General features: G+C 44.7%; 1 protein-coding gene across 9 annotated transcripts in view; it reads left to right on the forward strand.

Annotated features, from left to right (window-relative positions):
- Positions 1–15,893, forward strand: part of DAB1 (DAB adaptor protein 1) — a 1,047,542-nt gene that overhangs the window by 1,013,013 nt on the left and 18,636 nt on the right. For all 9 annotated transcript variants that reach the window (XM_063613881.1, XM_063613879.1, XM_063613880.1 and 6 more), the window contains 3 exons: positions 3,718–3,780; positions 6,112–6,220; positions 13,628–14,176. In XM_063613881.1, coding sequence (XP_063469951.1) covers positions 3,718–3,780; positions 6,112–6,220; positions 13,628–14,176 — 721 coding nt within the window. The remainder of the gene's footprint in view (positions 1–3,717; positions 3,781–6,111; positions 6,221–13,627; positions 14,177–15,893) is intronic.

Raw genomic sequence — 15,893 nt, forward strand, 5'->3', positions numbered from 1 at the left:
GGGAGAAATTGGCCAAAATAAAGGGGTTACAGATCCCATGCAAACCTGAAATCCAGTGGGGCAGTCAAATTTTAAAGCTCCAAAATGATCTTCTTTGACTCCAGGTCTCACATCCAGGTCACGCTGATGCAAGAGGTGGGTTCCCATGGTCTTGGGCAGCCCCACCCCTGTGGCTTTGCAGGGTACAGCCTCCCTCCAAGCTGCTTTCATGGGCAGGTGTTGAGTGTCTGAGGCTTTTCCAGGCTCATTGTACAAGCTATCAGTGGATCTACTATTCTGGGGTCTGGAGGACAGTGGCCCTCTTCTCACAGCTCCACTAAGCAGAGCCCCAGTAGGACTCTGTGTGGAGGCTCTGACCACACATTTCCCTTCCACACTGCCCTAGCAGGGGCTTTCCTGCAGGGTTCCCCTGCAGCAAACTTCTGCCTGGGCATCCAGGCGTTTCTGTACATCATCTTAAATCTAGATGGAAGTTCCCAAACTTCAGTTCTTGACTTCTGTGCACCCGTAGACTCAACACCACATGGAAGCTGCCAAGACTTGGGGCCTCTACCCTCAGAAGCCACAGCCTGAGCTGTACATTGATCCCTTTCAGCCACAGCTAGAGTGGCTGGGACACAGGGCACCAAGTCCCCAGACTGTACACAGCACAGGGACCCTGGGCCCAGCCCACAGAACCACTTTTTCCTCCTGGGCCTCCAGGCCTGTGATGGGAGGGGCTGCCATGAAGGTCTCTGACATGGCCTGGAGACATTTTCCCCATGATTGTGGGAATTAACATTAGGCTCCTTGCTACTTATGCAAATTTCTGCAGCTGGCTTGAATTTCTCCTGAGAAATTTTTTTTTTCTATCACATGGTCAGGCTGCAAATTTTTCAAACTTTTATGCTCTGCTTCCCTTAGAAAACTGAATGCCTTTAACAGCACCCAAGTTACCTATTGAACGCTTTGCTGCTTGGAAATTTCTTCCACCAGATACCCTAAATTATCTCCCTCAAGTTCAAAGTTCCACAAGTCTCTAGGACAGGGGTAAAATGTCACTGGTCCGTTTGCTAAAACACAGGAAGAGTCATCTTTGCTCTGGTTCCCAACAAGTTCCTCATCTCTATCTGAGACCACCTCAGCCTGAATTTTATTGTTCATATCACTATCAGCATTTTGGGCAAAGGCATTCAACAAGTCTCCAGGAAGTTCCAAACTTTCCCACATTTTCCTGTCTTCTGAGCCCTTCATACTGTTCCAACCTCTGCCTGTTACCCAGTCCCAAAGTCGCTTCCACATTTTTGGGTATCTTTTCAGCAACACCTCACTCTACTGGTAACAATTTTACTGTATTAGTCCATTTTCATGCTGCTGATAAAGACATGCCTGAGACTGGGAAGAAAAAGAGGTTTAATTGGACTCACAATTCCACATGGCTGGGGAGGCCTCAGAATCATGGTGGAAGGCAAAAGGCACATCTTACATGGCAGCAGCAAGGGAAAATGAGGAAGAAGCAAAATTGGAAACCCCTGATAATCCCATCAGATCTTGTGAGACTTATTCACTATCATGAGAACAGAATGGGAAAGACCAGCCCCCATGATTCAATTACCTCCCCTTGGGTCCCTCCCACAACATGTGGGAATTCTGGGAGATACAATTCAAGTTGAGATTTGGGTGGGGACACAGCCAAACCAGATCCATTTCATTCTAGGTACTCCCACAGCACCCCGTAGAGACCCCTGTTGCTATTTCTGCTGCATTACCTGAGATTATTTGCATCTACAGATTGGATGTCCTTCCCACCGGTCTATAAACTCTCTGCAGGCTGAGAGTTGGCATTAGTCATTTTTATGTTCCCAGCACATAGCACAGTGCCCAGCATCTAGCAGTTGTTGAACATTTATAAAAAACTATTGTGCAGTTGGAAAGAAAATCAGTCCTTATAGGTCCCTACTGTGTGCCAGGCACTGTTATTCAATCTGAAAGCTGAAAGTGAAGGAAGAGCTGCAAGTAAGTTAACGAAGCCAAGCTTCTCTCCTTTCAGCAAAAAGAGCCTTTTGTGCTCTTTCAACCAGACTTAACCAAACATCAAAGAAACTTCTCCTATTAATATTGTCAATACATCTGCAAAGGAGATATTATCTCCATTGCCCAGATGAAGGAACTGTAATTCTGAGGAGTTGCAGATATTGAAAGTGGTAGAATCCAAATATACCCCCTGTTGGGGGGTAGCTACTATCTGGGGCCGGTGGTCCAGGCAGTAAAGGAATTTATGAAGACATTTCTAGGTAAAGAAAGGTAGATTTATTAGAGAAAGTATGAAAATACATTGCAAGATTGCAGTGGGCAGCACAGCAGAGAAGGGGCTGTCTGCAAAGAGGCAGGGGCTGGAAGGAAGTTTTATAGGGTTGTGCTGGAGGGGCTACCTGCAAATGAGGTGGTTGTGCCCTTGGGTTGTTTGTGATTAACCATCCCTCAGAACAATTATTCCTTGTCCTTCTCTGGGGCCCTCTCCGACCTGGGGCTCCTTTCTCTTGTGGTTTATCTTATCAGTACTCCACACCCCCAGGCATGGAGTGTGGGACCTTTTCCAGAGCCCAAAGCTCACTCACTTGCCAGTAGGAAAGAACAGTCCCTTCTTTGGATGAACCTAGAGAACCAGCCATGACCTGGTTAGAGCAGTTTGAGTGCAGGAGCCCTGTGTGGCAGGGCGGTTGGACTCTTCACATCCCTTCTACTAAGTGGTATGTCTAGGTTCCCCCAATTTGAAGCTATCACTTAAGATCTGAAGATGAGGGAAAAGTGGTTTTTCCTCAGTGGACAGGTTTGTACAAAGCATGTGATTACATACTTGTCATAATTAAGTCAGGCCGTAGGCTCCCTACAGTCTGTGAATCTGGCAGTTTATGCAGATTAATTTCTAAGTGTATCTTAAAGGGTTTCTTTAGCTGCTGTGGCTTGCCTTGCTCAGACACTCCCATATGATGGATGGGGAGATAGATGATGCAGTGTCTGCAGTGATGGAGTTCCTAGGAGTGATTAATGGCGTATATACCAGGTTGTTTTTGATGCCTTTCCTGGTATTAAATGAAATGTTTTCTTTTCCTCCAACCACATTTTTTATCCTAAAGATGGACTCTTTCAGAGAGTGCTGTTTGACTGCATTCTCTGTATTCAGAAAATTTAAATCCTGGCCTGCATGACCTTGATGTCACATCCCTGAGACTTAGTTTATTTATTTGTAAAAATGGGGATGATGATTCCTACCTCTCAGGGTGAATGCTACTGGGAGCCCTTACTGACGTGACCATGAAGTCATGTCCGTACTTACACATGGAATGCAAGTTGTATGTGTGGATACACTCATGAGAGAAAAACCAACGATGGGATTGCCTCCCTGCCTTTATCTCCTAGAAAAGAGAGACATTGCTGGCATTTGATGGTAAATAAGTGTGAAGTAATGTTATTACTGCTTATGGGAAGTGATTAATGGGCAGTCTTGACCAAGCCTGGATAAATAGCCAGATGCAAGGAAGCAAGAATTGATTCTGGCTGCATTCAAGATATTGCCTTGGGGATCCTGAGGTATAGTAATGACCCACCAGGATTATGGTTTATCTAGAAATGATGAAAAACAGAAATGTTTTATCCCCATACCATACTTTGTGTAAAGCAGGGCCCAGCAGCACCAGCTTTTTTTGTAGTCACATGATTCCTTTTTTGTCTTTACAGGCTGTGACCCAATTAGAACTTTTTGGGGACATGTCCACACCCCCTGATATAACCTCTCCCCCCGTAAGTATGCATTGCTCTCTGAACCCTGCACCCCTTTCTTTCCACATCCCCTCAGTGGACAGAATATGGGCTTTGAGTGAAAGAGGCCTGCTGGTGGATTTCAGTGTTTTCTCTTTCAAGCTGTGTGACTTGGACAAACTAACTAGTCACTCTGATCCTTAATTTGCTTGGCTATTTATAAAGGGGAAGTATGATATATGCCTCTGTTTTGAGAAATAAATGAGACCATGCATTTAGCAATGACAGGACTTGCCTGGGTGCTTGCTGTTCTGCTGTGGTCTGAGAAGAGAGGCCCGAAGGAGATGTGGTTCCTGACTACAAGGAGCACATCGTCTGGTTGGGAATGTAGGCAGGAAACTCGGGACAGCACATATGATGAGGCATTTGTCAGCACCTGCCCCAAGCCCAGTACAGCGTCGGTGGTCAGCCCAGTAAAGGAAGGATCTCCCCACACCCTGCTCTGCCCATCCTTCTTTCCTTTCCCTCTTTCTTTCCTCTCTCCCTCCTTTTTGTTTCTTCCCTCCCTTCCAGCCTGCCCTTCAGCTTTGCAGACCATGACCTGGGCCTCACTGAGCTTCTCAAGAAGCTCTGGATTCCCAGCCACAGCTTCAGCCAGGGTACCTCAGTCAGTGCTTACAAAAGGACAGAGATTGCAGAGAGAACCTAATTTGAAAACGAAAAGAAGAAAACAGAATTAACACCAAAGCAAAATGGAATCCCAGTGCTGGATGCATTCAAAAGCAACTCTGCCACCACTGCAAAGAAAAGAGCCGAGATGGCCCCTCCAGCCCCTCCCCTGCCCATTCCCAGAGGAGGGCAGAGAGCAGTCAGCCGCAGCTGCACCAGCTGAAGCTGCCGGGAGGGGACAGCTCCTCTGGGCACTGCGCAGTTGTGCAAACTGAGGGATGGTGCTATGGTTCATTGGCAAGATGCGCCTCACAGAGAAAAGGCTGTAACCTCACCACCGAGGACAGATGGCACAAGACACTGCTGCCCACTGCTGCCGCCAGGGAATCTAGGCACAGCTGCCCTGCTGCCAACACCTGATGTCCAAGGCAGCCTTGAGGGAGAGGACCACAGCCTCTGTCCCCAAAGAAGCTGAATGACTCTAGCGATTGTCATTCTCCCCTTTATCCTGGGCTAAAAGCTTCTTCCTGGGAACTTGGAGTTGCAGAACTGCAGGGCTGTGCAGCTAGAAAGGGCTGAAGAGGTCTTCTAACCTTATCCCCTTCATTTTACAGATGAACAAACTGAGTCCCAGAGAGGACATGTGACTCACCCAAGGTCACAAAGGGGAAAAAAAAGAACAGCGCTGACTGTGTTTAAAAATGCTTAACACAGCAGCTCATGGCTGTATTTCTGGCCCTGAACCCAAGCGCAGTCCAAATGGGTATTTAATAATCCTCAGAACAATGCCATTCGTCCCGCAAGCTGCTAGTCTAAAAATGGCCTTGTCTAATTGCCATGATTTGAGGATTAATTGCTTGCCCCAGCCTATTCCAAGGGGGGAAAAAAAAGGATATTACAGCATCGAACAGATTTATACTCTGTAGGCAAAAGCCTGCTATAAATGGGTGTGGACATATACAAAATTATGAGTACTGATGTTTTCATTTCTATATCCCCCATCTTGCCCACCAGTCCATGCAGCAGATGTTTTTGGAATTCCAGCATGGACTAGGCCCTGTAGAATTTTCAGTGGTGCAAGCATTGTTTCTTGTTGTCTTCTTGAAAATATTTACTTCTTTTTGCAAATGAAGATTCAGGCAAAATCCGGGGCGGGGGCGGGGGGTGTCGGGGGAGGGCACCAGGATACAAGGCAAGCTCCACTTGCTAAATTTTATTTGTTGATTTAGTCAACAACTTGTCATTGACCGTGTATTGAATTGCAACCCCTGAGCTGGGCACACAGCAGGTCTTGAGTGGGTGTATTTCAGTTTGAACTGGCCACCTCTAAAGGGTGAATGCCAAATATTATGGAAAATTTGATACCTGAAAACACCCCCCAGGGAGTAGAGGCTCAAACTAAATCATTAGGATACTGGCCACTATTTGCAAAGCACCTACTATATGCCTATGCATGGTGCTAAAAATTTAAGTAATGTAAAATAGTTTAAATACATAATCTCACTTAATCCTCACAGTAGCTCTGGAGGTTTCATTTCCCATATAGATAAAGTGTATGTAACCAGCACATGGGCTGCACACCCCATAAGTGGATTGAACTGTGGACCCCTTCCCCTGCCCCTTAATTCCTGCATCTGCTACCTCTCAGCCTTAATGATTGCTAAGCCGGGTCTCATGTGTCCTCTGCCTCTCTCTGTCTGGCAGACTCCTGCAACTCCAGGTGATGCCTTTATCCCATCTTCATCTCAGACCCTTCCAGCGAGTGCAGATGTGTTTGGTTCTGTACCTTTCGGCACTGCTGCTGTACCCTCAGGTAAGCCCTCTTCCACCAGTTTCCCTTCCTTTGGCCTTCACTCATTAAGAGAGAAAAAGAGTTTACAGAGCCAGCCACCAAATGATGATAAAACACCACTATTATCTCCTGTGACTCTTCAGATGACATTGAGAAGCTATTTAGAGGAGGAGGTGGTGTTGGGGTCCAGAGCTCTGGGATGTTACTGGCCTGAAATTCACTGATGTCTTTCACCCAGAGAGCTCAAGATTCTATGTTACTCAAGTGTGCAGCTTTTGGGAGCATGGCATACGCACCGCTGTGCAATTAGCCCAGGTCTATTTTCACTCTTCCACCTCAGCCAGGAGAGAAAGCAATAAGCAGGGGAGGACATGGAGTCAGCTTTCTATGGACTTCTTGAGACCTGATGGATAGAAGGGATCTGCCTTACTTGGTGCTGACTCAAGGAAGGGGAAGGTCCCCAGACAAAGTGGGGAGCACCCTATGGGACGAGAGCAAACTGCTAACTGTGAGTTGTGAGAATAATGAGACTCCTGGTGAGTTAGAAAGTATGTGTTCTGTTTTTCAAATAGTCTTTCAGTGTATTTACTAGTTTTACAATGAGGTAAAAAAATATATAGTGGCAGTATTGCAGGTGAGTGACAAATGGATGGAGCCCAGCAATGTTACCTTGTTTCCATGGCATGAGGCGTTCCATGTGGCCAGGCCACTGCACTTGCAAATAGCCAAAAGTAGTTTAGTTCTGTTTTTCACATACATGGGAGCCTTAAAGGGTTTTGTGGTTTTAACTACGTATTTGAAATCTGTGGCTTTATCTTTCTTGCCTTTATTCTTGTAAACGGCAAATAGAGTTGTTTGAATATTTTAGAATACCAATCTTCTTGCATTTTTTTCTATAATTACTTTTAATTACATACTGTTAGAAGCAAATTCTTGCCACCAAATATAAACTGTGCTTTTATTCAAAGCAAATTAAAAATGCATACCCTGTTCTAAAATAGTTATGGTTATTACTCATGAGCTAAGGGATCTTTATGAACTTTTAGAAGCAATAGAGGTTGGTAACCCTTGGATCTAACTTACAGTTTAGACTGCAGGTTGCCTAGAAATGTATTCAATTGTGAAGTTTCCCAATCTAATCTTTGAAAAGGGTTAGTGATGATGACTGGTTTTCCTTACCTAAAATAGATATTAAAATATCCATGGGACTAGTATAATAGCACATGCCATTTTAAATAAGAGTAAGAGTTTTCCATCAGAAATGCACTACCCTTCTATGCTTGAGTCTTGTGTTCAGAGTGCCCATGCTTTGTCCTCATTGTTTCATCTGTAGAGGGTATGCTGGGACAGATGATGGCCCCAAACTTATTAATTTGCAGGCATGTTCATTTCAAAAATGCTCACCAGGTGCCCTCTATGTGCCAGGTCTTGTGTAGGTGCTTGGGATGTGCTAGTCAACACAACAGACAGACAGCCTACCTTTTACTGGGAAGATAGGAAATAACATAAAAATAAGTAATTTGCATAATGTATTTAAAAATGAGAAGTGATAGGGACAAAAGAAAATGCAGACTAGAGCATGGGGGCTTTTGAGTGCAGGCAGAGGGCAGGTATAAGTGGAGCCCCTGTGGTCACGAGGGGCTCTTGCCTAGGGGAAGTGTGACAGGACGAGCAGGGGCAAGAAAGTCTCAAGCAGGCATCAGGATACTCCAGGCAGAGGAATGACTTGGCCCCGCAAGTCTCCATTCCCTTCTCTATAAGTGAGAAGATGGGACTTGATGTAATTCTATATCTCTTCCAGCCCTGACATTTGATTAAAAACACCCTGAGGACCCGCCTGGGTGTACTAGTCCATTCCCATGCTGCTGATAAAGACATACCTGACACTGGGTAATTTACAAAGGAAAGAGTTTTAATGGACTCACTGTTCCACATGGCTGGGTAGGCCTCACGATCATGGTGGAAGACAAAGGAGGAGCAAAGGAATGTCTTACATGGTGGCAGACAAGAGGGCTTGTGTTCAGGGGAACTCCCCTTTATAAAACCATCAGATCTCGTGAGACTTATTCACTACCATGAGAACGGTGTGGGGAAAACCACCCCCATGATTCATTTATCTCCACATGGGGGAGACTCATGGGGATTATTACAACTCAAGGTGAGATTTGGGTGGCGACACAGCCAAACCATATCACCGGGTCAGTCACAGCACTGCTCTGAGCCCTCTCCCAAACCTGTACCAGATTAGGGACTTGGAAGACCTGGGTTTTAGTCTTGCTGCTTAACCAGCCACATTGGAAGCTATGGACAAGCCACTTCCACATATCCAGATTTCCTTTCTTTAGCTGCTAAAATTTTGATAGATTACCTCCACGATTTCAACTTTTAGAACACGAGTCTAAAATTAATTTCAATTAGCATGTTTTTGCTTTCTGACTCTAGTTAATATAACAAAACTGGCTTCAGTTGGTGTTAAACTGTGTGCCCTATTTCTCCCTTAACTGGCCATAAAAATTTGTGCAGCTATTGAATCCCGATCTCCTTCTGACTAATTGTCCAGCCAGTGATAAGGAGACAGGGAAGTGAACTGGAGTATGTGATACAATGGATGGGCTGGCTCCTGAGGGCTTTTGAATCTGATGGGCCAGGTTTGAATCCTGATTCAGCCATTTATTTCTAAGCTTTAGACTCCTGGGCAAATTACTTGACCTGTCAGAGTCAGAGTTTCTTCATCTTTATAACTGAGTGTAAAATAATACTTACTTTGCAACAATATCATGAGAATTAAATGAATCACTACATTAACTGCAGCTGCAGAAGTGGTACCACTACACACTGAAAAATGCTGGCACATCATCAATATTTAGTGTAGAATATGCTGTATTATTATGATTATTCTGATTTCTATAGTAGATGAATATATGTCCTCTTCTACCTATATTTTTTCCTTTACCTAGAAATTTGTGCCTGTAATAAAGTTTAGGTCTTCAGCCTCTTGACTGCTTATAGCAGACGGCAGGAGAATGGGTGGCCTGGAGAATGTACTATGTATGAATACGGGCTCTGCCACTAGCCAGCTGCACCATACTCAGATAAATATCTTCTGAACCTCAGGGAACTTACCTCATTTTAATGGGGATGATCATAATTCTACCTCACAGAGTTTTTCTAAGGATTGCATGAGTAAATGCAGGTTGTAAAATATGTACAACAGTTCCTGGCAGTGCTTCCATCAGTAAGCACTCAACAGATGTTTGCTACATGGTTCTTTAGGAGCCTTGGATCTGCTATTCATACAGTGTGTAGCTGCCTCAAATCTTTCCCTCATGGAGTTGCAATTTCTGCTATACAAATTAAAGAGATAGCAATCACACTTACCCCAGAGGCTTGTGGAAAGGATCAACTTCACAAAAATGTAAGCTCCACAGGGTGAGAATTTTTTTTTTTTTGGTAACTGTTTTGTTCTTTGTTTTGTCTCCACACACTAAAGCAGTGATTGGCACCTAGTGGAGGTATTTTTGAATGAATGAATCCATCAAATGAGATAATGTAGATAAGAGATATTCAAGTTCTGTATAAATGTTGGAGGAGTTCCTTCGTTTTTAGTGCTTTTCTTATATTTCAGTCTGCCTATTTTTCCTTTTTCAAATAATGGGGGTATCCCCAGGTGTCAGCATCTGGCTATAAATCACAATTTTCAACACTTTTCAAAAACCTAACTGTAAGGCAGCAAGGCAGGTGTTCCCTTTCACTCCACAGCAAGGAGATTTATGATTGCTCTGAACTTCATGGCATAAACAGATGCTCCTTGGCACCTCCTCCCTCCACTATTGGACATTAATAGTAAACAGTTAACAAGCTGTTAAGTGGATGCAGTGGCAGCCATCAAGTGGCTCCCTGTGTCCACTGCCACCACTGTCCTGCTGCTGACATGTCCCTTCGCTCATGCACAAGACCATGTGGCCAGATAGCCTTAACTCACAGGCCGAGGAGAGCCAGGCTGCAGGGATCCCCTAGGAAAAGTGAGTGGGACCTGCAGGCTCCTAAACATGATACCCAATTACCCTGTGCTGCCTTTTTTCTTTTGAATATTGTACTTTGGTCTGGAGCAGATGGCATGAAGCCAGAGAGACATGCTAATAGCTCTCTCCAGAAAAGTGTGCACAGCCCATCTGTTAGCTCCTTGTGGAAAAAAAATAAAAGATGGGAGGGGAAAAAAACCTGCCACCAATGTAGAATCATCAGAGATCACAGCACTTATGCATTGTGGGTTTAATTAGATACCGGGAAAAATGCAGTGAACATATTGACTAGGACTCATTCACCTTTACGTAGGGCCTTTCTCCTGTCCCAAAGCATGCTAGGCAGAGTGGAGAGAGAGAGAGAATAAAGAGTTCCTGCCAGCAGGTGGTTTCTAGTCTCATCAGGGAAGATAGAATAACCAGGCAATTGCAAGGCAGTGTGACATGTGTCATGATAGAGGTGAGCACAGGGGACTGTGGAAGCCCAGAGAAGGACCAGTGGTGCTGACAGGAGCAAGAAGCCGTCCAGCAGAGGTGATAGTGAACCGAGTCTCCAAGAGCAAATCAGTGTTAGACATGCACAAAAGCAGGGGGATGGCTTTCCAGGCAGATGGGACAGCAGAGACAAGAGACAGCAGGTTGGGTTTTGTTTGTTTGCAACTGCTGGAGGGCAAAGTGCAGTGAGGATATGGATTGAAGATAGTGATGAAGAGGTGGAAGGGGCTGACTCCCAAGGATGCATAGCCAAGCTAAGACATCTGAGCCTTATACTCAAGACAATTAAGTACCACATATGCATTTGAAAACAGTCCTTCATGGCAGTGAGGGGGGTGGAATAAAAGCAAAGCCAAAAATAGGCTGATGTCAAGAGAGTGAAAACATCCACTCGTTCACCAAAATGGGCATCAGGTCCTGGGTGGTTGAATCCATAGGTAGTTCTCCACCTGCAGACCCAGCACCCCCTTTTTATTACAAATATTTGCAATACCTCCTTTCACACCTTGAAATGAATTTCATAGATAATGTAGTCTAGCTACACAGTTTTTCAAAATGAATATAATTCTCTAACTGTAATATAAGGCAGAAAGAAAAGAAAGAGAATTTGTAATAAAAAATATGTATTTAAATAAGGAAGACATAAGAGTCAGATGTATACACCTGTAAGTAGAATCACTACTGAAAGCCACAGCTATAAGTCCAGGCTAATACAGAAGTGTCATGTGGCTACACCACCATGAGAAGCACTTCTGTCAGGGATGTCAGGGACTGCCATTTTCCAAAATAGTGATCACCTTTTGACAGTGTTCCAAACCAAAAATACAGTCTTCCCTCTCGTGCACAGTTGTTGAATTCCTGGAAAATTAAATGCATTAAAATCAAGTGCAAAGATAACTGAATTTCCATGTAATTCAAAGTCGATTCTAGGTGCAAATGATCATAAAAAGTATGTGGAATAATGCTTTGTTGTACGCATTGGTCTCAGACATGTAGGATGTCTACTGTCAATGCTTGGGCCTCCTAAATGCCAGTAGTGCCACCCCCTCCTCTTGTGACAACCAAAACACAGCCCACGAATTTTCTAGCCACCCCTAGGGGGCAGTAGCACTCCCACTGAGAACCACTGGGCCATATCAAAGTAAACCAGAAAACAAGACGGAGTTTCAGGATTCTTCATCTGTTGGTAGATTTAAGTCACTACGTTATTACGCCACAGGTGAGGCAAGCTAAGCAAGCTTCACGTTTGAAATTTCAGCTCCAGGGCCTCTTCACCCCTCTTGTTTCAGTGCAGTTGGACAAAGTGGTCTTACAAGATATTCTCCATTTTGTTTGTTGTTTTATTCCACAGAAGTGTTTAACACTGCAAGATTAATCAGCAAGAAGCCCAGGTGTCCTGTTGGTGCCTCTCTGGAGCCTCCTCTTAGGGAAGCACGGCATGAGAGGAAACGGGCACCCTTGCAAGAAAAATGACCGGGCCTTGAATGTTGGCTCTAGCCTGTATCAGTCAGTTGAAGGAGGGTATATATCTGTGACTGGAGCATGGAGTGAGGCACCCTGCGTTCGATCTCTCTGGGCTCACAAGAGTCAGTGAGATGACTCATAATGTCACCAATGCCATAACGCCCACCCATTGTCCCTTTGGAAGTTGCTAGGATACTCTGCATCCATTCTTCTTTTTTTTCCTGGTCTCACTACACTGCATAGGTACATTCCTACTGACAGCCATGGAAAGGCTTGTTTTGAGAGGCCAGGCAAAGCTAGCTTCTCTGTTCTCACTCTATTACCCAGGCTGGAGTGCAGTGAGGTGATCATAGTTCAGTGCTTCAAACTCTTGGGCTCAAGTGATCCTCCCGCCTCAGCTTCCTGAGTGCCGAGACTATGGGACTCTGAGCATGTGCCACCATTCCTGACTAATTTTTTAAAATTTTTGGTAGAGAAGAGGTTTTGCTATGTTGCTAAGGCTGGTCTCAAACTCCAAGCCTAAAGCAATCCTCCCACCTGGACCTCCCAAAGTGTTAGGATTACAAGCGTAAGCCACCACATCTGGCCCTATTTTTTTATTCTCTAAAATTGGAATAATAATAATACAGAAATCATGCATAATACCTCTAGCTGCCATTTATTACATGTCTTTTGTATATCAAGCAACGTAATAAGTAACTTTCTAGGCTCTATCTAATCCAAACCGTACTAGTAACTAACATTTACTGAATGTTGATCCTGTGTCAGGTACAATACTGCACATATTAAATATGTACTCTCAATCTTCAAATCAACCCAATGAGATAGAAGGTGTTTGTACTCATTTTACAAAGAAGGTCATGGAGCCTTAGACAGATTTAAGAACTGCTCCCCAAATTACATAGATAAGAAGTGGCCGTTTGAATTTTAACCTAGGTCTCTAAAACTCCAACATTCAGATTCTTACTCACTTTGCACACTGCCTTAGGCATGTGAAGGAAAGTATTGTAACCTGGTTTTACAACAAAGAGTCAGACTCTTACAGAGCTTACGCAATTGAGAGGGTCCTAAGTGCAGCAGGAAGAGGAGGCAAGGAGAAAACCCAGCACAGTCTGCCTTCCATCCTCTGCCCTGTCCCTGAGACACACAGCTTCTGAGGCTATGAGACTTTAGAAACTTTTAACAACTACAGAAATGTGATTATTAGCACTCTAGGTTTTGCTTACAGATCATCTCCTCAGAGAGGCTTTCCCTGACTACTTCTCTAGGATATAGGCTCCATGACAGCAAGGACTTTTGTCTTGTTCATCCTGGCATCTCCAGTCCCTGGCACACAGTCTGGCACTTAGTTGGTGCTTGATACATTTCTGTCAATTACCTGAGTCCATGCATCTTTTTTTCCCAGGACACCAGGGAAACATCTGACTCTCCTTTTTCATTCTCCCAGGTTACGTTGCAATGGGCGCTGTCCTCCCGTCCTTCTGGGGCCAGCAGCCCCTCGTCCAACAGCAGATGGTCATGGGTGCCCAGCCACCAGTCGCTCAGGTGATGCCGGGGGCTCAGCCCATCGCATGGGGCCAGCCGGGTCTCTTTCCTGCCACTCAGCAGCCCTGGCCAACTGTGGCCGGGCAGTTTCCGCCAGCCGCCTTCATGCCCACACAAACTGTTATGCCTTTGCCAGCTGCCATGTTCCAAGGTCCCCTCACCCCCCTTGCCACCGTCCCAGGCACGAGTGACTCCGCCAGGTCAAGTCCACAGACCGACAAGCCCAGGCAGAAAATGGGGAAAGAAACGTTTAAGGATTTCCAGATGGCCCAGCCTCCACCCGTGCCCTCCCGCAAACCCGACCAGCCCTCCCTCACCTGTACCTCAGAGGCCTTCTCCAGTTACTTCAACAAAGTCGGGGTGGCACAGGATACAGATGACTGTGATGACTTTGACATCTCCCAGTTGAATTTGACCCCTGTGACTTCTACCACACCATCGACCAACTCACGTGAGTGCCCCTCACTTAAGACATAAAACCCAATGAGAGCCATAACTCATGTCTGGAGGCGGGGTTTCTGGGGTCAAATAACTCATCTCACTTGCATTAATCAGGCTTCTTTCTTTATATTATTACTACTACTACTACGAGCTACCAATTTAGGTACCACTGATAACATACAAACCTTCTTCATATGTTCCATGTTTATTTTTAGACTTATAATAATGCTAATGCTTAATGACAAATTTTGTTAGACCTGTTTGACAGATAATGAAAGTGAGGCTCAAAGATGAAGACAATAGACAAAATGGTATTGAATTGAATGTAAGCCTGGTATTTTTCCACCATGTTACTCTGCCTCTTAAGATTTTGTTAGTTTGCTCATTCATTTGTTCATTTATTTATGTATAGACAGCTTATGACGACAGATTTTGACGTGACTTGTTGAAATAAAAATGAATGCAAACTTTAAAAATTTGGGGAACAAGTTTTAAACATTAGAATATAAAATAAGGATCAAGAGAAAACTTAGGGCAGAGATATGCAGCCATAACGTCCTAAGTAGCTTTTATAGTTGAAGCCTCATTTTGGCTTAAAGCTTCTGGTAGTTAAAGAGAACAAAAAGATGGTGCTGCAGGCCAGGCGCGGTGGCTCACGCTTGTAATCCCAGCACTGTGGGAGGCCGAGGCGGGCGGATCACGAGGTCAGGAGATCGAGACCACGGTGAAACCCCATCTCTACTAAAAATACAAAAAAAATTAGCCGGGCGTGGTGGCAGGCGCCTGTAGTCCCAGCTACTCGGAGAGGCTGAGGCAGGAGAATGGCATGAACCCCGGGGGACGGAGCCTGCAGTGAGCCAAGATCGTGCCACTGCACTCCAGCCTGGGTGAAAGAGTGAGACTCCTTCTCAAAAAAAAAAAAAAAAAAAAAAAAGATGGTGCTGCAGAAAGTTTTGGACTGGGAACCTAGAGATCAGATTTATTACTGACCAGTTTTGTGCCTTTGGGCAAAGCACTTTATTTCTATGAGCCTCAGTTTCGTCATCTGTGTAAGCAATGGGTTATTAAAAGGATTCAGTGGTATATGTACTCAAACATTATGGAACTCCCAGAATTTGAAGTATCTTTTATCTTCATTATTAGCACATGTTAAGTGGTTTTTTGCAGTCCTGGACCAGGGTTCTGGTGTTGACTCCTCCACCACAAGCTGTGTCTTTGGGCAAGCGTATGACTTCTCTGAGACTCAGTTTTATCATTGGTAAAATAAGTGAATTGGCATGGATGAGCAGTGTGCATCCTTCTAGTTCCAGCTTTCAGTGAGTCTCCTCCAGCTCACATTTCTTCTGCAAATATCTGGAAAACAGTGACTGTGCAGCCAAATCAGAATCCAGATACACTTGAGCACATGTACGCTTGCTTGACACAATTCAAGGAAGGTGTTCTGGTGACTCAGCCTGTGCCTTGACACCTGATAAGAGGAAAGAAAAGGCTCATGCTACAGTGAGTTTGGTGGTTTCATTACTGTCACAGGTGATATGGATCACTGCATGGCCAATACTGTGAACTGTCAAACAAAAAAAACCCTAATGTTAATACAATTAGATTGTGCCATTTCAGCCAGGTTCAGAATGCTATTCTGAAAATGAATGCCCTCAACGTGTATAAACAACCCACTTGCACTCAGGCCATATGATCTACATAGTGGCGGCATCTCTATTTACACAGAC

Source organism: Symphalangus syndactylus, chromosome 19 (assembly GCF_028878055.3).
Source record: "Symphalangus syndactylus isolate Jambi chromosome 19, NHGRI_mSymSyn1-v2.1_pri, whole genome shotgun sequence".
NCBI lineage: Eukaryota > Metazoa > Chordata > Mammalia > Primates > Hylobatidae > Symphalangus > Symphalangus syndactylus.